This window comes from Phalacrocorax carbo, chromosome 2 (assembly GCF_963921805.1).
Source record: "Phalacrocorax carbo chromosome 2, bPhaCar2.1, whole genome shotgun sequence".
Lineage (NCBI taxonomy): Eukaryota > Metazoa > Chordata > Aves > Suliformes > Phalacrocoracidae > Phalacrocorax > Phalacrocorax carbo.
This window is the reverse complement of record NC_087514.1, coordinates 52,661,886-52,686,149: the sequence shown is the minus strand read 5'-3', so window position 1 is coordinate 52,686,149 and position 24,264 is coordinate 52,661,886. Positions and strand designations below refer to the sequence as shown.

Here is a 24,264-nt window from a genome sequence, read left to right as displayed (position 1 = left end):
TTAAATGCCTCTAGGCCTGTGTGACTGGTACCTATGAGCAAAGAATTGACTTGGTAGCTCTGTGAGACCCTGATGACAGTTTTTGACAGCTATAGAGATGCACCAATAGTTCCTGTGGGTTGTAAGAGAGAAGGGAAGGACTGATTCAGTCCCAGGAGAAGCAGGATGAAGAAATCTACTTCTTGGCACCCTCAGCAACATGATGGTAAAAGGTGATAATGAGACACAGTAAGGCTAAGGACAATGGCCTAATTAATAAGAGTTTTATGGAAAATGCATTTCATCAAAAAGGCTGAATATCTTTTTCACGAAACTACAAATTTGGCTGACAGGTGAATGTAGGATCCAGTATTCTCTGAGGTGCTTGGCATTGTGGAAAATAATGATACTAGCGAGGATGAGAAATTGGTTCTGTTACAGATCTTGAACTGATTAGTAAATGGAAAGAAACAAAAATAAAGCACGTCTATGAGGTACTCCTCAGCCCAGCGCTATTATAAATCATTATTGATGTTCCAGAAAGAATACAAAATATTTTTTCATTAAGGGTTGAAAGTAATTCAGGGATGAGTGGAGTGGCAAATAAGCCAGAGGAGTTTAATTTTTCACCATTAGATAATAAAGGGCTTATTCAAACAAGGATTTTAAGGCAGGCCCATTTCAGAACACGCCCTGTGCTTTACTGTAGATGTTAGGCTGCTGCCATCTCTGTGCAGCATTGCCATTAACATAGTTGTGAATAGTGCTGGAAATAAGGGTGCATGTAATCCTCAGCCTGGACGCTGTCCTCCAGACCTCAATTTAAAATTTCACCCCCTTCTGTGAAACCCTGTTGGAAACATTGCAGAAAAGCAGTCTTCTGCCATTATTCCGAAATGGAGGTCTCATTCAAAGATTGTAGGGTTTAAAAAACATTCTGAAGCACTCCTAACTTTTGCCATGACAATATTGACATTAAATGATTGCTTTTAAGCTGGACTTTACCACTTATTAAGGTCTTATTTGGAAAGTGCCTTGTATAAGGAGTCTCGGAGAAGATTCACTAGATACTAAGGTGAATTTTAGCCACATGAAGTTGTAGTGGCTACTGTGGGTGAGCCACTGTTTTGAGAGAGGGAAGCACACAGCTTGGGTCGTATGTTTTTTAACGTAGAAATATGGAAGTAAAATTGGCAACCTCATAGAAGTTTCCTAGCCTGGCGTCATAGCTTTCCCCCTCCGGTAGTGGTTCCTCTTTTCACTGTGTAAAGTGGAAAATTGGTGATAGGATTTTGGCATAAGTTAGTGTGACCTAGAAAGATAGAGGAGTTTCAGAAAAGCTGAGACTAAAATCTGCCTGTGTTTGGCTACTTCCTGACACGTGTGTGCTGAGCAGGGCATCTACAGAAGCTGTCTGGCTGGAGGCTTCCAGTCTCTCTGAACTGGATGTGCAGGTAGGTTAAAATGGCCTTATGCCTAGCAGATAGTACAAGTCATTTAATCTGTGTGTATACCTTCTGCTTTATTCTTCCAGGATTTTCTGGGAATTGTATAGGCTGTGGAGAAAGAGGATTTCGATACTTCACAGAGTTTTCCAATCATATCAACCTAAAATTAACCACTCAGCCAAAGAAGCAGAAGCACTTAAAGTACTACCTAGTAAGAAGCTCCCAAGGTGTACTGTCAAAGGGGCCCCTTATTTGCTGGAAAGGTAATTAAGGTGCCCATTCACTTAGAGTCGGGGTTTTTTTTATTATATTAGTGTGGTGTTGAATGAAAAATTGAAAGTTGCTGTTGAAAATGTGTGCATTCAGAAGTAACTGTAGACAATGAATTTCTTTACTGCTTGAAGGAGAAATTCCCACTATTTTTAATGAAGCCTGGATTTTGCCAAAGAAGTTTATTTTAAGTCCTAATAGTAACCATGCAATTGTAAATGGTCTTCCTCAATCTCCCTATGCTTTCAGTGGGAGCTCTAAATCTACCCTTTTTGGGATGTGCAGCCATCTCGGTAGAAGAAATAAGGTTGCTCAGTCTGCTGATTCTTTTCTGTGCCTGAAGCAAGATGACTCACAGCCAAGGCTCCAGCATTGGCTTTCTACTGATATTCATCTTAGCAGGTGCAATTCAGTCAGTCTAATGCCTGAGGATAGCTAGCACACCATAAGATTAAAAAAGCTCAGGTCACTGATCTCAGGGAAAGGGGAAACATCTTGCATACTCTGGCCATTAACGGTGTGTTTTACGCTTGGGCTTACCCTCTATTGGAGCAGCCTGTGCAATATTGTTACGTACTAAAGAGATGACATTTGTGACCCCAAGGCAAGGGAACTATGGGGTCTCTTATTGGAGGATGGGGGGTTTTGGAGCTAGAACCATGCAAACACTCAAGGAGAGAATGGTTTGCCTACTTTCAGTATGCTAAGTTGGTATATATGCAGGCTGCTTGTCTTCCTCAGCTGTGGTCTCACTCAGTAAAGACAGAGTTTGATCTGGTGCCTGTTGCTGAAGAGGATGATGTGAGGAGAGGAGAAGCTTCCCAGGAGGACTGACACACATCTGAAGAGTCACATCCTCATGTGAATGGCACCATGACACCACAGAGAGATGGTTATCACTGAGCTGTATGAGTGATTATAGTACTGTATCAGTTAGTGGTTCAAAGGGATCCTGGCTTCAGCTCAGCTGCTTTTCTCAGTTACGAGTATAATTAACTACTGCTTTAGAGTGGATGTGTTTTTCAGCAGCGTTTTTCACAAAAACTACAGAAAGAGTTAACTTGGTAGTCTCTTTTCGAAGTTTCAAATATAGAAAAAGGAAACCTTGTTTTAATTTTTGAATTCTTTTCCTGAAACCCTTCCCTAATGCTCATGCAGTTGGGGTTGGCACGTGTTGTGGTAAACGCTGTCAGGGGTAACAGACACATGGAAGAGGCAGATACTGGGGTCACTTTCGGTTATATGCTTATTGCAAGTGTTTTGAGCACCCATGAAAGTTTAGAAAATCGACGAAGAATTGACTTCATGGGCATTATTTTGATAAGGTCTATCCCCATATTGCTACCATGCATCTGGTAACCCTTCACCCTTTACATATGTTAAAGGTCTAGTTAGAAGAAGAGAAATGCTTTTAAACACTCCCTTATCTTCAGACAAAACCTGGTTAGATCTTGGTTTTAAAAACGGATTAATGTGTGATCTTCCCTCAACTCTGACACTCACAGTGCTGAGATCTCCCTGAAGGTTTTCTGGAGGCATACTAAGAATCTGGTTTTCAGCACCATTTCTCCTTTTAAAGGGCAACAGATGACGGTTTGTATAAAGGTTGTGCCACAGAAGTCGCTGAGCGTTTCCTGGGATATGTCCAATACCTTCAGATCTCTTGGAAGCTGCAAACTGAGGGCTCTTGCCATTTTGCAGCATCTGGTCTGTATTTGCCTGGCCCTCTGAGTGGCCCCCAGGGAGGTTTTCCTCATTAGAAGACAAAGTTGACTAAACTGCGAGAGCCGTATTTTCGTTGAATGCTGCCATTTGCCGCTGTTTGTTGTACGTGCTGTATGTATGCTTTTAACATTTTGTCACCTTTCGCCACCGTGTTGCTGAACTTTCCTACTGGAAGGCAGGCCTTGTTAATATGTACTGTAGCTGCTTCGTTTGCAGAATGTAGAAGCAGGCAATCATCTGCTGCTAGCCTCTCTGCTAAACCAAATTCTTCGGTGTCACCGTCCACGACCCCAGAGGGTGGATCAGCTAATGGATACAAATCAGGGTTCATTCAGACAGGTAGGAGCTGAAAGTGCTATAAAGATAACCATTGGGGGTGGTAAGTTACCTCAGATATTGTTGGTTCAGGGATGCTGTAAACAACCGGGTATTTACCTCAAGCCATGTATAGATTACAGTGGGGAAGATGCCTTTCAAAATTTGCTTTGTGAAGGATTAAGACCAAGGTGAGGCTGAAGGCTAGATTAGTCCTCATAAGAATAGTAAATTAAAAAGTATTAAAAGATCTTTTGATTCATTATTTGATTCTGTGTCTCCCTGTGTTTGTTTCATTTAAGTGTTTGTGGATCTCAGAAAACTTGAATTACACATTTATAGGGAGGTGTTTACTTAGTATATAAACCAGATTATCTGTCTTGAAAAAGAAAATTATCTCCTTTTGGGGTTGGGGGGGGCAGCTTTTATTTATTTTCTTGCTTATTTATTTACTTATTTAAATTTTATTTCACACAGGGTGTACTTAGAATAGCAATTTCCCCATACACATGCAGTGGGTTTGTGTTATGTGAGCTAGCATGCATCTCATAACTGTTCTGAAAGCTATTAATGACATACTTGAACAAGGAGAAAGTATAAAAATCAAATGTACATTGGCTGACAAAGAAGCAGCATCTTAATTTTATTTATTTATTCATTTATTGCAAATAGCCACGGTGCTTTTCTCTGAGTTTTTTTTTCTCATTGCTTTACTGTAGCTTCATGGTGCTGTTATATGGTATTGTTATATGGTCTGTTTGTGCTGTTTCTTGAAAAATTAAAAACAGGAGAGAACTTTTTGTTAGTTGTTGTAATTGGTCGGTATGTATGTACCAGAACATATATTTCTGTAGAGAAGTATGAAATGCAGATGAAAAACCAAGTTGTTAAAATACTTCTTACACTTACAAAGGACGTTAAAAAGGAATAACAAATAGAAGCTGAGCACATGCATTCTTATGAAATTGTATTCACTGATCAGTACGTTCAGAGACGCTTTCCCCAGGTGGTCACCCCGTCTCTGTTTAGGAAGCTGTATGCTTTAGGCTTTGGTGAAAATGAAAAGAGAGTGTTGTTTAAACATCTGCATTTCATTGAGTGATCCATTGGCTTCCAGATCCTGGCATGAGAACTGTGCAGATGCATGAGAACCTATTTGTTCGAGACAACAAGTGATCCAGTATTTACACAGCTTTGTCTTCTATTGTACCTGCCAAGTTAATAGATACACCTTTTATATACTGCTTTCTCCTTATCACTCAGTGTGATTTTCAGTCTGCTTGGTGTTTCTGTGTGTCACTATTTGTACTCTTAGGTCACAGTTGTCAAAACCTTTTCATCTCCTTCTACTGTTATCTTCTAGTGAAGATAATGCCACATGCATACATATTAATCCCCTGTGACCGGGAGAAGGGGGAGGGCACCTTTTTTTGGTGGCGTGAATTCTGACATGTGTCGCCTGTGGTGGAGGTCTGACTCTTTCCTAGTCTTTGCATAGCTGTACTTTCTTGGTTGTTTTAAAACAGGAATACTCATTACTAATTTGCTTTCTGAAATTGTTTTCAGTGTATTGTCAACTCCCCATTTTTTTTCCTTTTAAAATTGTGTAAGTATTTCTGTTTTCTGCCCTTGTAAGTGAGCGGTTTAGTCTTCAAATTTTAGAAGACACCTGTAAGCAGACAGTTAATGGGCACGCTCAGGGTACTGCACCGAAATGGTAATTTCATGATAGAAATTAGAGCACAAGAGAATTTTGAAATACCGTAGTTAAAGCTGAGAGTATGGTGTGGCCATGACACTGCAGTCACATGTTGGGGCCCCCTTTCAAAACAGCATGGGAAGACTCAGTTCCATTGCAGAGGAGAGGCGACTGGCAATACGAAAATGGCTGAAACCTTGAACAAATCAAAAATTCAGTTTTAGGCAGACACACAAGAGGGACAACTTCAATTCGGGTGCTAAAAAGGTGTTAAGCAACTAGAAACAGGATTCTACAATAGAAAAATGAACAACTTTAATAACTGGTAGTACTACAAGTTCTGCTCAGGTACCGGTGTGATGTTTAAACATATATTGGCCACATCTGTGTTCACAGATAAAATTTCAAGGAAGTATATTAGAACTAGAAAGAAAATAAAAAGTGCCAAAGCTTCGGGTCAGCTTGCTTTGAGGAAAGCTTTAACGCTACATATTTGCTGCATATTTAATGAGAGACCAGTGTTTTCCTTCAAAGCCCCTTTCCTGATGGTCTATTTCCTTAGCCATTCAGCATATCTCCTGTGAACATGGACAAGGTTTTCTGGTGGAGCAGCAGAAGCAGAGGCTTCTGTGTTTGTTCCCCACCCCAGTTACTCCATCTGGCAAAGCAGACTCTCCTCCCCACCCTCCTTCACCAAATGGTGTGTGGCCTGAGGGTGAATGTGTTTGGCAAATCAAGTTGGTCTTTGCCTTCTGTTTTCTCTCCCTGGCTGTTTCACTAGGACATCTGTAGGTGAACTTAGCCTGCTTTGCCTACTTGTTGCAAACTACTTTCTGGACAAATGCTGAGTTAACATTGTTTCACCCCAGTTATAAGAATTTGGATTTCTCGGTGTATCAGCATTCAAATGTCAAATTTTTCTTAAAGTAAATTGCAGATATTAAATGCCTGTTGTTAAAGTAGGGGCCTACAGGCTGAGTAGTTTGGAATCAGTTCTGATTTACAGTTTTATACTGGCCAAGAGTCAGAATTTGTTTGTACTTCAGTTTATCCATCTATAAAATAAGGCTAATATTTTTCAGCTGTGTTAAAGTGCTCTAAGGAGTTGCTGTTTGTTAATTCATACAAAGTTTGGGCTCAGATACTCTTAATTTCTTACCCAGACTTATAACTGGAGATAGGCTTTTCATGCCCTTACAGGCAGCAGTGTTGTAGGAGATTATGTATTTGATTTTTTTTTTTTTCTGCCTAAGTCAAGCTCAGCTGTGTCTGACAGAGGTTCGATAACTTATTCTTGAAAATCTCAGGTGATGGAGAGTCAATAACCTTTTTAGGCAACTTATTCCAGTGCTTATTCCCTGTGTTTGCTGGGGGCGAGTAACGTCAGCTCTTTGCCTTAGCTTTTTCATCTGTAACGTGGGATAGATGTGTTTGCTTGCCTGTCCCACAGAGCTATTTTGAGGAGCAATGGGATAGCCCTTTCTACAGTTAAAATTCATTTCAAGTGTATGTGAATACAAAACGTTGTGAAAGAGATTGATCAGTAGATGATGAGATGATATAGAAATGCCCAATTATATGTTTGTTGCAAGTCCTAAAAGATGCCTGTACATAATGGTTTCTTAGGACTGTTAAAAAATTGTTTGCATTATATGCAGAGATGAGTTTAGATAAATGTGTATGACTGTTGATGTGTATATAATAGAAATTATATATGCACATACATATATATACTTTTTATCACATATATATACTTTTAAATCATTACTTAATTAAACAACTTTTTTTCTCAGATTCTTCAGTATTCAGTCCAGCAAAATCATCTTCTGCTGTTAACTTAAGTGGAACTCAAGACCCATCCCGGAACAAGAATGTTGTGAAACCTCTGGCTCTGTCAGTACAGCTCGTAGGAAAGGCATTTGCTGCAGGTATGGCTTTGCTTTCCAGTGTAGTTGAGAGTCAAGGGAATTACCAGCTTAACAGCCAAGAAAAAAGGGAGTAATCTTTTTGGTGGAAAAAGGAAAGGAAAACATTCACTACAGTAGCATTCTCCAAAACTCATATTCTTGCATTCCTCTGCACAGAGATTTTATCATGGCCGTTACTGTCCCCAAACTGAGCCACACCTTGGCTTTCAGATTTGACATTCTGGAAAAAGTGCATGTCATATTCCTCTTTGCACGTCCTAAGATATCTAAGAGAGCGTACAAGTCGCCTCTTGCTGTGACACTGATTCTTACCTCAGTAACTGAGCGCTGTGTGTTGTTCTGCATTTGTAACAGGTATAGTTGCTCCACATACATTTAGTGGAATTTAGTCTCATTTAAAGGAGTCTTAATACCTGTGCTGTTTTACTCATTTATTTCTGTATTGTGCGTTTAATGAATTAGAACCGTCAACTGTGGCTTCTAAATTCCTCACTGGTACTCTGTTGTGGTATTCTGGCTGTTTATTACTTTAGCTGGTTAGTCCCTTAAGCAATGAAAAAAATATTACCACACTTACTGCAGGTAAGTATGCTTGAATAAGAAAAAATAGAAACTTATTTGGTTTATATATGCACATGAGCATTATGTTTTATACATGATGTATTACATCTGCTATTTTATACAATATACATTGTTATATATACATAATATTGCTATGTTCTATCTAATGAATCACTAACAGTTCTTTGTGTAAAATATCCTTTCCACCTCCATACTTGTGTAAGAAAGGGAATTTATCATGCACTGAAATTACTTCCCAACATTTCAACAACTTCTGTAACTGACCCATGTCTGCCGTACCTGTCCATACCAAATCGTTGACTCAGAGTAGAAGTGGGAAGCTTACGATGTTATTCAAATGTTATTGATGTTAGTGATGTTATTCAAATTTTGCTAAGTGGCAAACTGAGACTCTTGTGTCTGAATTTATTTGGATGACTGCGGCTGGCAAGCTCCATGTTACATTGTTTTAAGCCGAATACCCACATCTCAAACTCCTTCTGTTGCAACTGACATCAGCAAGCTGCTGCACCATCTCCTGCTGTTGTTCCTGGGATATATTCCAGGGAGTGAAATCCTTGTGGAGCTGGCAGATACAGCAAGGAGCTGTAGTCCCCACTGGGCCCCATGTCTGCTCTGTGCAGTTTATGCCTTCCCCCCCCCCCCCCCCCCCCCCCCCCCCCCCCGGAAAAAATTAGGCTGTGAAAAAGAGTAAGAAGGGGCTCAGAAGCATGAGGATAACTTCTTCTGATCCTCCTTTGTTGTAGTTTCATTTTGTGATCTGGATATAGTGGGTCCTGCCGGGGTGTCAGACCTGCTGGGAGTGGAGGATTGTCTTAAGCAAAATTAAGCATAGTTTACCTCAGTAATGCTCGGAGCATGTATACTTTACAGCAAACTGCCCAGTGTCCCTTGCTAAAGCTTTAGAGCCCTGTAGTGAATTACTGTGTGTGGCACATGGAAGACTGGCAGGAAAATATATAGGTGCACCAGAGAGGCTTAGAAGTCTTCACAAACTGAATTCATTACGTGCATTTTTTTTTTAATTTTCAGTGTCTAAAAAATGTGTCTCAAACCTCCCAATAATTTTTTTTTTTTTGCATGTAATTTTCTATTTTACTTCACTGGGGTTTGGTTTGGATTTTTTTTTTTCCGACTCTCCTCCCCACACTGAAACCTAGAGACCCCATTTCAAGGTTAGGATTTTGCAGCCTGTGCCCAGATTATTCTCTGCCAAGGACACTTCGTGCTTTCCCTGGAGTATGTTTCTTTCAGTCATGTATCTTGCCCTGTCTTTTGTGTCTGCATGGGGCCGTATTATTTTGTTTGTTTGTTTTCAAGATTGTCTCAAGCTGTACACTCTGTATTTTATTATACTCAGCTCCTCTTTCACTGCGTGCCACTGATGTTGCTAATGGAAACGCTAATGGAGGAAAAAATAATGTATTGAATTCTACAGTCTCTCGGCCAATGCCTCACTCGACATCGCCGAGCCCTGGCTGTGCAGCTGGAGACCAAGGTAAAGAAAATGTCTCTGTTCTTTTATTCTAAGCTGCACTGGCTGTTGAGCCCAAAATTTGTGATTCTGTTCTTTCCATCATTGCTGTTTCTGCAATTCAGTCTTTACAGATCCATTTGGTTTTTTGGCATGCCCATTAATGATAATGTACTTTTTAACACAGGTAACAACATTTTTCACATCGTAGTCTGGCTTCGTGTAAACCTAGGTGTAAACCTCTGACACTCTGTGGCGTGATTCCAGATCAACAACATAATATGAAATGGAAATGTGGGCTGGAATCTGGTCATTTGGAAAAATGTGGTTTAGAATTAGTCTTTGCTTTTTCTCAGCATCAATGTCCAGTTCTGGACCACCAAAGAAGCGTCACCGGGGATGGTCTCCTGGGTCCCCAGTCCCTCCTCCTGGTTTAGCGGTACCTGTTCCTACAGTTCGGCCTTCGGCAAGAACAGGTAAAACTTGAATCATACGGATGTCATTTGTCAAAAGCTGTACTCAGCCAGACCAGTAGCCCTTTTCTGCTTCTCTTAAGTGTTGCACAGGAAACAAAGCTAAGGTTATTGAAGTAGTTAAGGACACCATGGAGAGTTTTTTGGAAAAACGTACAATTGCCTGGTCCTTGTTGACATAATCTAAGATGGGACAATGGGAAAGTAAAATTATTGGGCGGGAGAGAGGAAGGGAGGAGGAGAGTAGTATTAGGAAGGATCTAAAGCTCTTTAAGTCCCCCAAATGTAACTCAGTTGTTCTAAAATTGTGCGGGTGTATGGATATATGAACATATTTGAAGGATTTCCATTCACCTTGAATGTTTTGTCTCAGTCTGGTGTGGCATGCGACAGAAACAGTACACTCAGCTCCTGCAGAGGAAAAAGGGTTTGATGTAATTTTGGCCTAACAAAGGACACTGATGTCCACAAGGTCATCTTCAGTTAAAAGTATAAAGTTTTGTGATACCAAATGTCTGTTGTGCATGGAAAAGCTTTAAGAGGGATATGTAACATAATGATATGAAACAGGATTAAATATGAGTATGTGTGAATACTCATCAATATCTGTGTAGGGTACCTCTTTATGATAGCTATCAACAAAACTGTTCACTATTTAAGCACTTTTCGGTTGTGGGATTCAGAGTACTTTGTGAAGGGGAACAAACAATTATTTATTCCTGCCTCTATAGTGGGAGAATAAATGTACAAGGAAGAAGAAAAAGCAGTTCAAATCGATTGCAGCTTTTGTAGATTTCTAGCTTCAGAGACCTGCTGAAGATATGCGATATAAGGCAGTCTTCTCCCTTTTGCTGAGTTAGTCTCCACAAATCCACTACCTCTGCTATGAACTCCATTTTCCATGAGTCTTTTGTAGTGTTTTTTTCTATTGGATAAGCAGTTCTACTTTCTAAAACATATGCATGCATGCATTCATTCATACTGCCTATGATGCTTTTCTGTTGATGGCGTTGTTTGAAAAATCTGTTACAAACCGCCAAGTGAAGCCTGAGAAACTTCTGAAGCAGATCTTGTACTGAAACCTGATTACAGATTACAAAATTCTTGCACTTTGTTTCTTTTCACTTGTGAAAGCTGCTTTTGCTCTTTCATGAGTAAAACCTAATTTTCATCCTTGCAGCAACTGTCTAAGGACAACTTTGAGACTTTGGCCTTTATTTGTTTTTCCTCTCTACATACATCGTACGTCAAAAGCCTCTTCCCTTGTACTGAGAGGCGGTATAGAGAGGTAGCCTCTGTCTTAGAGGTGGCCTTTTGGCTTAGTACTTGGCTTTGTTTGAAGATGCATATTCAAACCTGTGTTTTACTCTCTCATTCTCACCAACAATACAGTGATCAAAAAGCTTTATTTTAGGGGTGGGGCTACAGAAGGATATAGGCTCCTAATTTAAATTACTTAAAACTATAGCAGGAAATGCAGAGGCCTTTTGAATTTTATTACAGTTAGTGATCTGCAGTAATTTTTTTTTTTATTTGTTCATACGGCCAAATCACAGTATGAGCCTTTTAGTAATGGAAGCTTCTCTTTTCTTTATTTTATAGAGCCTCTTTTGTCAGTCCCAGTTCCTCAATCCATGTTAACTGGAATTTTACAGCCTCAACCCATCCCAGCAGGGGAGACTGTAATAGTTCCTGAAAACCTGCTGAATAACTCGGGAGTCAGACCAGTGATTCTCATAGGTGAGTCTTACACTGGGGAATCAAATGCTGTGTTTTGAATAAATGTCTTCTCCCCTAGGAGAAAGGGGTTTTTGATTTCTTTTTGTTGGTTCTGGCATTCAGTACAATACGAAGTCAGTTTGTCACAGATGGTTTGCTTTAGTTGCTCAACACTTAAAATTGGAAGTTAAGTGATTTTTGGAGAACCTGATTTGCAAACGGGTCACAACTAGGTCAAATTTATACAAAACCTCTGGCCAAATTGAAGTTTTGTACAAATAAGATTTTATGTAAAATCCAAGAATAGAAATATTTCCATGTAATGAAAATAGCTTTCCAGTGTAAACAACTTACAAAACAAGCAAATAGTTCCTGCAGCATTTATAGTCCAGGTCTTGAAGCCCAGGGATTCTGCATGAGAACCAGAAAATTTGTTTGAACTGACTGATCAGAAGTGAATCATACTTTTTGTCTTTTTTAGTCCATACTTCTTGTAAGCAATGAGATAACAGATCAGGCTTTCAAAATCCATTAGCTGTATAAAGTACATTGTTAACCCTTAGAAGCACATTGCTTTTACTTCAAAAGTATGACTTATAATGCAAATATTCCTTTCAAGCTGACCTACTTGAGCATACTATATAGCAAAGATGGGTCAGCTAGTACTGCCAAAATTTTTTTGGCTCTTTAAATCTCTTTTCAGTCCAGCATCATGCAGATGGTTGTATGAAGTAGCTTCAGTGTTAATAGAACATGCCTATGGATACAGTCCATGGAATAATTTATCATTACTGAAGAAATTGAGTTCTCCAAGTCCTCACTTGCAGAGATAATCCTAATGCACACAATTCCCAGAGAATTAACAGGCTGTTTACTGGTAAAACCATCAAGGGTAGGGTTACACCACTTCTGGTTTGTTTTGCTTGGTGTTGTTTTCTGGAAGCCTATTGTAAAGCTCTAGCATGGTGCTCTGGCAGTTTTCAGAGAAACACTTCCTTATTAAAGATGAGGGTGCCTACAGTCGTCGGCTTAAGTGCAAATTGAATGCAGCCCTTAGGCTCTTGGAGGGTTGCCAGCGAAGTCCTCAGTTAGGCTAAATGTTAGTGGCCCTGAGAAACAGTGTCCTATTAATAGTACAGAACCAAGTGTACCCAAATGGATGGGTTTGGCAAAATCTGTGTGGAAATGTCTTTAAAACAAAAACTTTATCAAGGAAAAGAGGAGGTAGGCTGTGCTCATGTGCTTTACCTTACAGAACGGCATGTTTAGCTCTTGATGTTTATTTAACCTGTTTAGGACAACAGAATGGAAATGTGGCAAAAAAGTGAAATCAATCACAGCAATACCACAGTGGCTGAATCAATGCTAATGTGACTTCCGCTGCTTTTATAATGTTAAGATCAATGTACTTTTACTTCCATTGATTTTTTTTTTCTTTTTTGTACACTATATTATGGAGAACCTGTATTTAAAGGTCAGGGTAAGACTGAAATAGATAATATTCTCATTTGTATTTGGGTACTATAATTATTATGCTGCTGGTATGCAGTTATTGTTAGTTTTTCCAAATCTGTGTGACTGCCTGTTGAAAAATACAGCAACTGATCACTGGCCTATCTCATTTATTTTTTAAGCAATTATGATGCCAAAAACAGTCACTGATGCAGTATATTTTGCAAGATAGCATTAAGGAGAAGTTTGGAAATGTATGCATTGTGCAAGATATCATATAGTGGCATTTTTTATGAATTTCTGGGGAGTTTTTTTGTTTCTTTTATCAAAGGTTATGGCACTTTACCTTACTTCTATGGAAATGTTGGTGATATTGTTGTAAGTCCTTTGCTGGTGAATTGCTACAAGATTCCACAGCTGGAAAGCAAGGATTTGGATCTCTTGGGTTTGACCAGCAGTCAGCTGCTAAGTGTGGAGAATATGATACTTTTAACTATTCAGTATCTTGTCCAACTCGGTAAGCAATTTGTCGTAAGTACTTGTTTTTATTTGCAACTGCCCATTTTTCTCCTCATCCTCTTTATGTCCATTTCAGAGCCAATTTTCTGGCTATTTTTGTGCCTGGAAGAGGTAAGTGGCTCCATCTAGTGTGTGACTTCGCTATTTTGTTCATCAGATTGAAGAAGTGAGGTGAATTTAAAGGCTGATACTGCTTCTGCTCTCCATATGGGGATTGACCAGGTCACCTTTGTGAAAATGGATTTGCAATGCAGATAACTCATTTGCTTAGGGTATCAAACCATCAGTTATCACAGCTCTTTCTAAGGACACTCAGTCTGTTTTATTCAGTTTTGTGACAAATGCTGGCAGATGTGTGATGGTCATCATTGTTTTGGTGACAGCACCGTTTACATGAAAACCACATTTGTTATTCAGACTAAGGCAAGCGATTCAGTGAATATCTCATTCTTGTAAATGTTTTTGAAATGGACTCTTTGCAAGTTTGAGAGCAAACCAGAAAACCACACTTTCTTTCTCTTATTGCAGGTCCAGACATTTTTCCCGACCTTAGAGTAAAAAGCAGCAGTGTTAACAGGAAGGTTTTAGAAGTTAAGGAATAATGTGGGACAGTGATGGGAAACTTCTCACAGCAGGCTCAGTCTTAACTTCTGTATTTGAAAAGATGCTGCTTATCACAGAGGAGTGTGACATGACTTTTTGTGAAGAGCACACTGCTTTTCCTGTACTGGGTTTCCGCTAGGGCATCTGTAATACATAATGGTATGAAATGTACAAACGTTTCAAAAGAAGCACAATCTGTGATAACTCTATAATTTGGGGAGCAAATGTGCTCTGTGCAGGTTTCATCCATGGGTTCTTATGCTTTGCTCTTCTCCCTTGATGCAGTACAGTTAGAGACAGGAAGGAGGCCGTCTTCTGTGTTGTAATACTCTCTTTAGTGACCTGTTTGATTTATTTATCATTCTCTGCCTCAGTAATCCATTGGATGCCGTGTTAGAACTGACAGATAGTTTCTTTATTTTTTTACAGGCTTAATGTTTTTCTGTTGCCCTTCTCTCAGTGGGCTTAAGTTTATTACTTTAGGTTTTCATCTTAATTGGAAAGTGTGTAGCGTCTGCATGTTAAAACCAGCTGCTTCACACATTTCTGGAGTGATAGAGGCAGCCTGCAGATTTCCTTCAGAGAAACCTGTAGCCAGCTGATACAGCATTTCCAAATAAAAATAAACTATTTATTGAAACTTTCTGAGTCACTGAACCACACTCCATGAGCAAATCCAACCTTAGATGGATGCAGCAAGTCTATACTTGCCGCAAACTAGAGGAGGCTTCATGCAAAGCTTCTGGAGCTGAGCTGAGCTGTGTCTCGTGAGCACCGTGTCTTCAGCATAAAGCAGTTCCCTTATTAGCAGGTGTTTAGTTTGGCCTTTGTTCTTAGCTGTGCAAAGCTGAATAGTTTTCATTTTGGCCTTATGTGGAAATGGGTGCCAGCACTGTAAGATTAAAGAACCTCATAAGAGAAAAGTAAAAACTTTCTGCAGAGCATGGGGATCAAATATGTTGCTAGTTTGAATATTGCTGAAAACTTAAAACTGTTGGAATTGTGACAGTTGCACTGAACTGTAGCCTTTATCCCATTTTGTAAAATCAAAGCAGATGAAAGATGTTTGGAGGGCAGCCAGCTTCAAAAGTTTTTGACAAGGAGAAGAGACAAATACACACATAAATTAACAGTTTATTCATGTGAGCCTCTTTTTTTCTTGAGAAAGTAGTACTAAAAATTTATTCTTTTTTCCAGAGTATATTGCAAAAGAGTAAGATAAAGACAAAGATAAAAAAGCAGACAGAAGAATGAAATAGATACTAAGTCTTGCCTTAGTGTTTCAGATCTCACTACTTGTACAAAATATGTTTGCAGTGACTGTGATTACAGATCGTAAGAGTATTGTTTATGAAAGTGCCCCTTTTTTGAAAAAGGAGGTATCTGAGAATTCCTTTCAGTTTTCCTGTAAGATTATGCCAACATTATTAATTGTAGGATAATGCTGTTGTGTTTTTAGAAATCAGCTGAGCAATCTCACAATGATATTACAAATCAAAGCAGACAAAATAAGTGCATTTCTGATGCTTTAATTATAAACCTACTGTGAAGACTATACACAGTTAAAGCCATGCCATGATTGTGAGTCATAGAATTGCTATTAAAAAATCCACTGACTGTGATAAAGGAATAAGTAAAAAAAGATCAAGATGTGTGTTTGATTTCGGTGTTTTTTTACAGTCTGTCTCCTGTACTTATTCAGATTTTGCATTTGTTATCTTTGGTAGCATTCGTAGTGAAGTATTCTCAAGCTTTGTTTTTATACCTCAGAATGCCCATATTTGCAGTATGGGTTACGTTCTGTCATTTGTAGCCGTCTGCTTTTTACTAGTGTGCTACTGTTTCTGCAAACACAGTCGCATCCTACACAGTGCTAAGGTCCCTGTTCTGGTTTTTTTGGCTGGAGATTTCTGGACCTTCTGTTAACTACCTGTTCAGAGTTACAAAATCATTCTCCCATGTCTCTTGTTGTGGTACATTTGAATCATTTTGCCTACGTGTATGCTGTAACACCCAGAGGTCTTTTGTAGCTTCAAGTAAGTGAATGCACATCCAGACCCAAGTCAAGAACAAGCCTCTGTCTTCAGTGGAAGGGATACTCAGACACTCAAAGCAAGAGATTATTCCAGCAATTCTTCTGGTCTTAGATGGTTGGAGGAGTAGTTCTTGGTGGGATGCACAGTGAAATGTGTCAACCCAGAAGTGGATGGCATTTGAATATGTTGTCTTGAACTGTACGTGCTTTTGAAGCATATCTATGTTACTAAGGTCTTTTTCAGATGTTAATATTATATGGTATTATTTGTTTTGCAGTTTTGTTTTCTGAAGTCAGGATGATCCTTTGCATACTCATTTATGAAGAGAAGCTTCCAAATATTTCCTTTTAACCTTGAAAGATTCCTGTATATGTGTTTATGAAACTGTTCGCAATCAAAATCAGTATCTATAATTTTGTCTTCCTTCTCATCTGATATTAGTTCCATTGCTTTTCTGGATAGCTGTGGAGAAAGACTGCCATGAGCCAAGTGTGGTAGCAAACACTTCACTAATTTAAAAATATTTCCTTATCAGTGACTTTCTGATAACTAACTATTTTTTAAAGTTATTCTCTTATAAATTATCTGAATTAAACTCTGCGTTCTCATACAGAAACCTTTCCATTTGTACAATTATTTTCATTTTCTTGGATTCATGATGACCCCTGTTTCTACAGCCTGTCTCTTAAGTAACCTCCCTCAATCAGCAAAAGCTTGGTTTTATCTCTTTCAGTGTATAACATCTTTTTTGTTGGGGTTAATATGTGTCGTAGATAGACTTTTATTTCTGCAGAATATTTATATCTCTGTCAATAAATGTCTCTTTTTTTGTGTTTCGAAATGTTCAGTGACCTACAATGTGTGAAGCTTTTTTAGAAGGGAAAAGAAAATATATTTGTAGAAAAAAGAACGACAAAGGGAAAATTATGCCCATACTGCATTGAATTAGACTCATCATAACTGTTCAGTTTGCATCAAAAATGAAAACAGCCTTGCATTTACGAGTCTATAGTTGCCTGCCATCCTATGGTAATTGGGAGGTGACATTCTCCATATGTTACTTCTCCAAAAGGCAAAATGACAACAGGCAGCAGTTTTTACAGATTCTGTACTAGAGGTTATTTTACCCACTCCCTGCCCTCGTTCTCACACAACCTTTCTGGGTTTTTTTTTTTCACTGCCCTTTTTGATGTTGTCTTTGGCCCTAAAAGAAAACATAAAACCAAACCCAGCATTTCGCATATCTCTGGTATTTAAGCCCTGCCTTTTTGTCATAGGAAAGCAAGCTGTTGAAGCGTGATGCTGTCTCCTTTGGCACTGACCTGAGACTTGGCAATTTAAGCTATGGTTACTTCTTACTCTGTGTTCATTAATATTTTTATTGGTTCTGAGTATCTTTTACAATGAGACAAATCTTACTGAGCAAAACGTTAATTGAAGCTGAGTTGGGGGACTGATGCTAGGATAGGATAGCTTATATTTCTGTTTTCCAGTTCAGGTTCTCAATTCAGTTTACAAAGTCTGGAGAATGTAGATCTAAATTTGCATATACATCCTTATGTTAGAAATTTGAGGATTTGCTAAATTAATCTAATTTAACTAAAGTAAAAGAAGAGCTTAAGCATGTTTGTTTACACCCATGCTAAGTTTACTAATGTGCATGGTGAGAAAAAGCAAAAGTAAGACCACTTGACAGGCTTTGTCATATTGCATGGCTGCGATTAGACTGTGAGGATAAGCATTTGGGTTTTCTGCTGTAAAAACATATGGAGGCTACCTAATTAATCCCCCTGTTCCAAGCAAAAGGCACGTGTTTTCCCACTCCCTTGTTTGTCCCACCAGTTTCTGAAGATAGAAAAGCTAGGAGTGAGATGAAATACCTCATTGTTAAGAAAAAAAAAAGGGGGGGGTGGGGGGGGAAATGGTGGGGGAGAGAGGCTTCTAATATGAAAAACCAAGAATAAGCCGTGTGGGTAGATATCTACTCAGTAGCAAGTGGCTGTTGTAAATGTAAAAAATATGGTGGAGGAGCTTGTCAGATCAAGACAGGCATGTGATTATTCCTGGTTCAATAACATTTTGATATGAGATACTGTTCTTCTGTTTGTTTGTTTTCAATGTAGGTCCTGACCAGATACCCCTGAGGGAAGAATTTGAGCAGATCATGTTGAAAGCTATGCAGGAGTTCACTCTCAGAGAGCGATCCTTGCAAATGAGCACACAGTGTATCTCTGTGTCACCAGGTCAACTCCCTTGGCTTGCTAGGTTAATCGCTAGTGTGTCCCGGGACCTCGTGCATGTGGTTGTTACTCAGAATTCGCTGGCAGAAGGCATCTCAGAGACCTTGAGGTCCCTCAATGAAATGAAACATCAGCAAAAGCTACCAGATTATGTAGTTGCTATTTGTGCATCAAAGATTAGAGGAAATGAATTCTGTGTAGTAGTCCTAGGTGAGTGTATCTGCAGTGTGCTTCGAACACCAATGAAATTTTGCTGAGCTAATTTTCTCAGGTCATTGTTCCAGCTTTTAAATCCCTTTTGTTCTTTTTATTCTCCTTTGTATTGTTACACTGCAATGTCACAGTTTACTATTCCTCCATCAGGACTTGGAGTACTAATGTCCATGAGGACCTAGAAAAATAGCTGTATGCTAGTCATTGCAATACCCCTTGAGAAGCCTGAGGCTTTGTTGTTTGTGTGGCTACCTTAGAAAATATCTTGAAGTGTCCCAGTGACAAAATAGTCGGTTTGTCTTTCTCTATTTTGTGAAACAGCTGTGCTATTTCACATGACAATATTGGGTTGACAATAGTCTTCTGCAGACCACTGTAAAAGAGATCACGCTTTTTATCCTTTTTACTGTGTTGATTTTCAGATTCCGCATTGGTGACTGGCTGTGATGTTTGTGTGTGCATGAGTGTGCCTCAGTGGAAGTGAATTTTGACTAGTCATCTTCCCTTTGTAGGCAGATAAATCAGTAATGTCAATTGTTTACTTCTTTCCACACTAGAAAGAATTACTTTTTTGTATTTACCCAGAATCCCCCATTCCATCTAAGGTACAAATAATTATTTTGCATATCATTTGTCACCCAAGTGTGCAAAACTATGGGCAACAGCTTGCAAAGGATGTGCTACACTGATGTAACTAATGCTCCCATCACTAGCTAAATAGACTTGAGACTGCGTTCCCAGTCTACTGGGTAAAGGCATGACTGAAGACCAGCATGCCTCACACTTCTAGGAGGAAAAGGTTGTGTTGACAGTACACGGTATTAAAGATTGCTCTTGCTATTTTTTTCCCCCTTTTCTCCAGGTCAATATCAATCTAGGGCGCTTGCAGAAAGCATGCTTACCACCAGTGAATTTTTAAAAGAGATCAGTTACGAGCTCATCACAGGGAAAGTTAGTTTCCTGGCATCGCATTTCAAAAATACATCTTTAGGTGAGTGATCCTAGGAAACAGAAGTTCTAGCCAAGACAGTCGTTCCTTAGGGTTGGTGTGATCCCTGTTCAGCAGTTAAAGCGCACACGAATACAGCTCTGCCCTCTCTGCCAAGAGGCGTAATCTTTCCTTCTCTCCATTCATTGTGTGGAGTGCTCGTCTCCTTCACCCATGCAGTGTAAGTTACTCATCCTGCGGCAAAACATTTTTAACACTGTTTACACCACTGAATGTGACAGAAGGGCACCCCAAAGTGCATGAGTCTCTTCTCGTTTGCTGCTTTAGCACAGGTTTTAGAGGTTGTTTTATAGTGTGTTGCTTCATAGTCATCATATGTCACTGCTAGCTGCAAAAGCACAGAGCTGAAATAATTCAGCTGTGGTTTCTTTTATTGGAATTCATTCAACTGGCAAATCAGTAAATAAAAGAGAAAAATACTTTCCTTCCCGCGCTTCCCTGTACCTCCAGCCCCTTGCCCCTTCGCAGATTCGACATCAGCTATGTGAGAGCATGTGTGTATGTAATGTTCTACATCATTTGTCTGAAACGGCTTCCAGATAATTTGGTGTTTCTAATTCTTATCTAGGTGATGATTTGGACAAGCTGCTGGAGAAAATGCTACAGCAGCGAGGGGAAAGTGTCATTATTCCTTTTAATGGAGACGTTAGCGAATGTGTCTCATCTCAGGAGGCAATTGCCATGGTTTCTACGCAAGAACCAGGTAATTTTTTTTACATGCAAGATATGAAGTAAGTGAGTAGTTTGTTAAATGTCAAAATGCATGTGTCTTAGAAGAGTCTGAGGGCACAGCTGCAGTCAGTGTTCCAATCTTTAAATATTAATACTGCCATCTGAATGTAGCGATACAGCAGTCTCTCAGACAGAATATTTCTGTAATAACCTTCAGCAACATTTTTTCCCCTATGTTTTATAATTCCTAAGCTAAAATATGTGATCTTCTGTTCTGCACTAAGCAGAGTACAGAAGATGTTAGTTTGTAATATTGGCAGCGTGGACTCATCTCACCCTTTTGACCTAGAAAAGGAATGAAACCTTGGGCTTAAGGCAGAGGGGAACGGTGTTCTTGTTCTGATCTCTCCAGATGTCCTCCTGTATCTTAACTCTTGATATTCCTCACTTTCCACATGTAGAATGGTAATAATACATACTACACACTTGAGCCCTGAGGCTTAAACATTTAGGGAAAGTGTTTTAAGGTCGTGGACTGAAAGTGCTAGGCAAGTGTCATCTATAATTTGTTTATTTGACATGTGTCTTACTCAGTGTAATGTGTAAGATACTTAGGTGCAAAAGATGAGCTAGGATTGCCTGTCATAAATGCTAATTATAATTTTATCATTTTGGGATTCTTTCATTATTCAGAGTTTTAACCATATTTTCCAGTAATGGTAAAAGATACATTGAGCTGCTGTGAACACAGATACTTTTAGGTCTAGTATCAAAGCAAATTCAACCACCGATAAAGCTTTTTCCCTGTGAAAGAAAGGTATGCTCTTGACTCACGTTAGTTAGCTTCAATTAATCAGCTCAGTGTTAGATCTAAATGAACACAAGGTGGTTTATAGTCTCCACATGGATCAGAGGATCCAATTAGGAAGGCTGCCAGGTACTTTGTTCTGGCACCCCAGGAGGGCAAGTCTTGAGCTTCCTCACAGGATTAATCTGAAGGGAGAACAATCTTTAGATTCTGTTATTTTTTGTTCTTAATATGTAATGATGTGCAGCAATGGTTTTTTAAACCTTCATGTTTTCTCAAACAATTATTCTGAGCTAGTTTTGTCTATACAATGATTGAAGCTACTGGGAATCTGCCTGAATTGACAAAAAAAAGAGGTAAGTCTCCTAGGCAGTGAGAGGGACCTTTCTCCCAAAGTAGAGCTACTGAAATGAACACTGAGGCAGGTTTGAGCAGAAGGTAGGCACACACACAAATACACATGTGTCTATATAAAACTAACATACCAGGCTTTCACCCCAAACACCTTCCGATTTTCATGTAAATTGCAAGATTTAATGAAGTGGCTTATTACTTCAAAAAGCAACAATAGCTCTCATGTATGAAATTTGCAGTAGTTTTGCATTTTCTTTTTTTTTTTTTCCTGTAGGAATCTGCCCTAGGTAATTTTATGATAAGCGGTCCATTAATCGGAATTTATTTTTTAGCAGAGAAACTGAGATAACCAAAAATTGTAATGGCATTATAGAATCATAGAATCGTTAAGGTTGGAAAAGACCCTTAAGATTATTGAGTCCAATGGCTAACCTGTCACTGCCAAGCCCACCACTAAACCATATCCTCAAGCACCACATCTACCCTTCTTTTAAATACCTCCAGGGATGGAGATTCAACTACCTTCCTGGGCAGCCTCTTCCAATGTTTGACAACCTTTTCGTTGAAGAAGTTTTTCCTAATATCCAACCTAAACTTCCCCTGGTGCATCTTGAGGCCATTTCCTCTTGTCCTATTGCTTGTTAGTAGGGAGAAGAGACCGACCCCCGCCTCACTACAACCTCCTTTCAGGCAGTTGCAGAGAGCGGTAAGGTCTCCCCTCAGCCTCCTCTTCTCCAGACTAAACAACCCCAGTTCCCTCAGCTGCTCCTCATAAGACTTGCTCTCTAGACCCTTCACCAACTTCATTGCCCTTCTTTGGACACGCTCCAACACCTCGATGTTGTTCTTGTAGTGAGGGGGAATTAAATTATATGATTTAATTTGATAACCTGCAAGTTGAAAATGTTCATGGGCTAGCGAAACATGGATTGCTGGGCATAGAATTTACCTGCTGGAAATATTGAAATATAGGAACATGATTTTTCTTTGAGGAAGCATGAATACTCTGGTACATGTCTATAGAAAGCAAAGCTCCAGTCCCCCAGTTCTCTACAGCTAGTGTTACACTGACATTTATTAAATTCAAATAAATCTGAGACTAAAATTTTGTTAAAAATAAGAAACCTCCAAAGAAATAAATGACACTCCCTCCCAATAATTGAGATTTGTTATCTAGGTGTATTGCTTATCTTTCCTTCACAGCGTGTATTACTATCAGTCAGTATATAGACATACAGCTATTTCAGTCATGACATAGAGGGGCTCAGAGCTTCAGAGCAGAGATGATGTACAAAGGATCTCTCAACTGACCTGCTCTCCTCTTAGAGTCTTTTTGGCAGTATTATCTGTGCAGGCTCACTTTCCTCAGATTAATAGGTGTGTTGGCTCTCATCCCATCGTGCCCTGAGCGCAGCAACCTCAGCACCCCTGGCTGGTTCTCCCAGGAGTGATGGAGTGATGCTCCGTCATCCGGAGGGATGAGGAACTGCAAGTTTCAGGAGGAGATTAGAGCTGTGTGTGTATATATGTATGTACGCACACAGAGAAAAGTTATATATATGTGTGTGTGTGTATATATATGCATGCATATTATGTATGTGTTGGTTCATTTAACAGAATGCATTTCATTGTGTTGGCATTGCTGTTTCCTTGGGTTGCACTGTGAAAAATGCTCCACTTAGGGCATTTAAAAAATGGGCAGTGCTGTTCTTGAGGTCAGACATGTAATCGTGTTTTGATCAAAGAAAAAAGTAAGTTAACATCTGTGATCTGTATCCGGCTCTCCTGAGTGTTGGGATTTATTCTGATATTTCACTGGTGAGTGCTTTTTTTTGTTTTTGTTTTATTTTCTCCTGATAATAGAGGGTAGGCTGTTTGGAGGGTCATGTTTACTGGGGGGGGTGGGAAAGTAAACATGTTTCTTGTTGTGTTTTGTTTTGTTTTCTTTTTCAAACAAACACACTCTAGATTTGGATGTTGATACCTTCCAAATTTACCAGCCACAGCTTACAGTTGCCAGAAAGCTCTTGTCCCAGGTTTGTGCTATAGCAGACAGTGGCAATCAGAGCCTGGATCTGGGCCACTTCAGCAAAGTAGACTTCATCGTTATAGTTCCCCGTTCAGAAGTCCTGGTGCAGCAGACCCTTCAACGGATTCGACAATCAGGTAAAAGGGAGGGGAACGAAAAGAGACTGTTAAACCAAACTGTGTGATGTTATTAAATCATATCTGGTAAGTTGCTCCAACACATATTTTGCATGTCCAGTATTAGCTCCATTAGTTGGTATAATTGATGAGTTCTACATATCTTCCTTTAGTAAACTTCCATGGCCCAAGGTCTGCCATGTAACTGTCAAAAGAAATTGCCATATTCATGAAGGTCTGAAGAATGTATGACCTGGAGAATCATTCAACTGTCAAGAGAGGGATGAGCAAATGCGGCTGTTCAGATCTTTTATCCCCTACAGCTGTTAGTGCTATTTGTTTTAGGTACACATTTGTGCATGTGCTTTCATATGTATTAGCACAGATGTATGTGCAGGAAGCTCTCTTATTAGGTAGATAAATGTCTGAATAATACATGCACATTGGCACACAGTAATTGCCATATGATTCAGACAGTGAGTTTTCTTGCTTGGGGTTTTGTGTCTGACCATGGATGGTACCAAATGCTTCAAAAGGAACAAGAAAGGTTTAGTGGACAGGTTATGGAATATGTCCCCCTTGAGAGTGACCTCTGTTTTCC

The 24,264-nt window shown here is 39.4% G+C and overlaps 1 protein-coding gene across 11 annotated transcripts in view; it reads left to right on the top strand.

Moving 5' to 3' along the window:
* Window positions 1-24,264, top strand: part of GREB1L (GREB1 like retinoic acid receptor coactivator) — a 140,663-nt gene that overhangs the window by 87,572 nt on the left and 28,827 nt on the right. For 7 of the 11 annotated variants that reach the window (XM_064442898.1, XM_064442900.1, XM_064442899.1 and 4 more), the window contains exons 6-16: window positions 1,514-1,690; window positions 3,624-3,761; window positions 7,230-7,364; window positions 9,307-9,444; window positions 9,777-9,896; window positions 11,496-11,633; window positions 13,396-13,581; window positions 18,346-18,672; window positions 19,538-19,666; window positions 20,253-20,387; window positions 23,487-23,684. In XM_064442898.1, the coding sequence (XP_064298968.1) occupies window positions 1,514-1,690; window positions 3,624-3,761; window positions 7,230-7,364; window positions 9,307-9,444; window positions 9,777-9,896; window positions 11,496-11,633; window positions 13,396-13,581; window positions 18,346-18,672; window positions 19,538-19,666; window positions 20,253-20,387; window positions 23,487-23,684 (1,821 nt within the window). The remainder of the gene's footprint in view (window positions 1-1,513; window positions 1,691-3,623; window positions 3,762-7,229; window positions 7,365-9,306; window positions 9,445-9,776; window positions 9,897-11,495; window positions 11,634-13,395; window positions 13,582-18,345; window positions 18,673-19,537; window positions 19,667-20,252; window positions 20,388-23,486; window positions 23,685-24,264) is intronic. The other 4 variants (XM_064442904.1, XM_064442902.1, XM_064442901.1 and 1 more) reach the window with 2 other exon arrangements.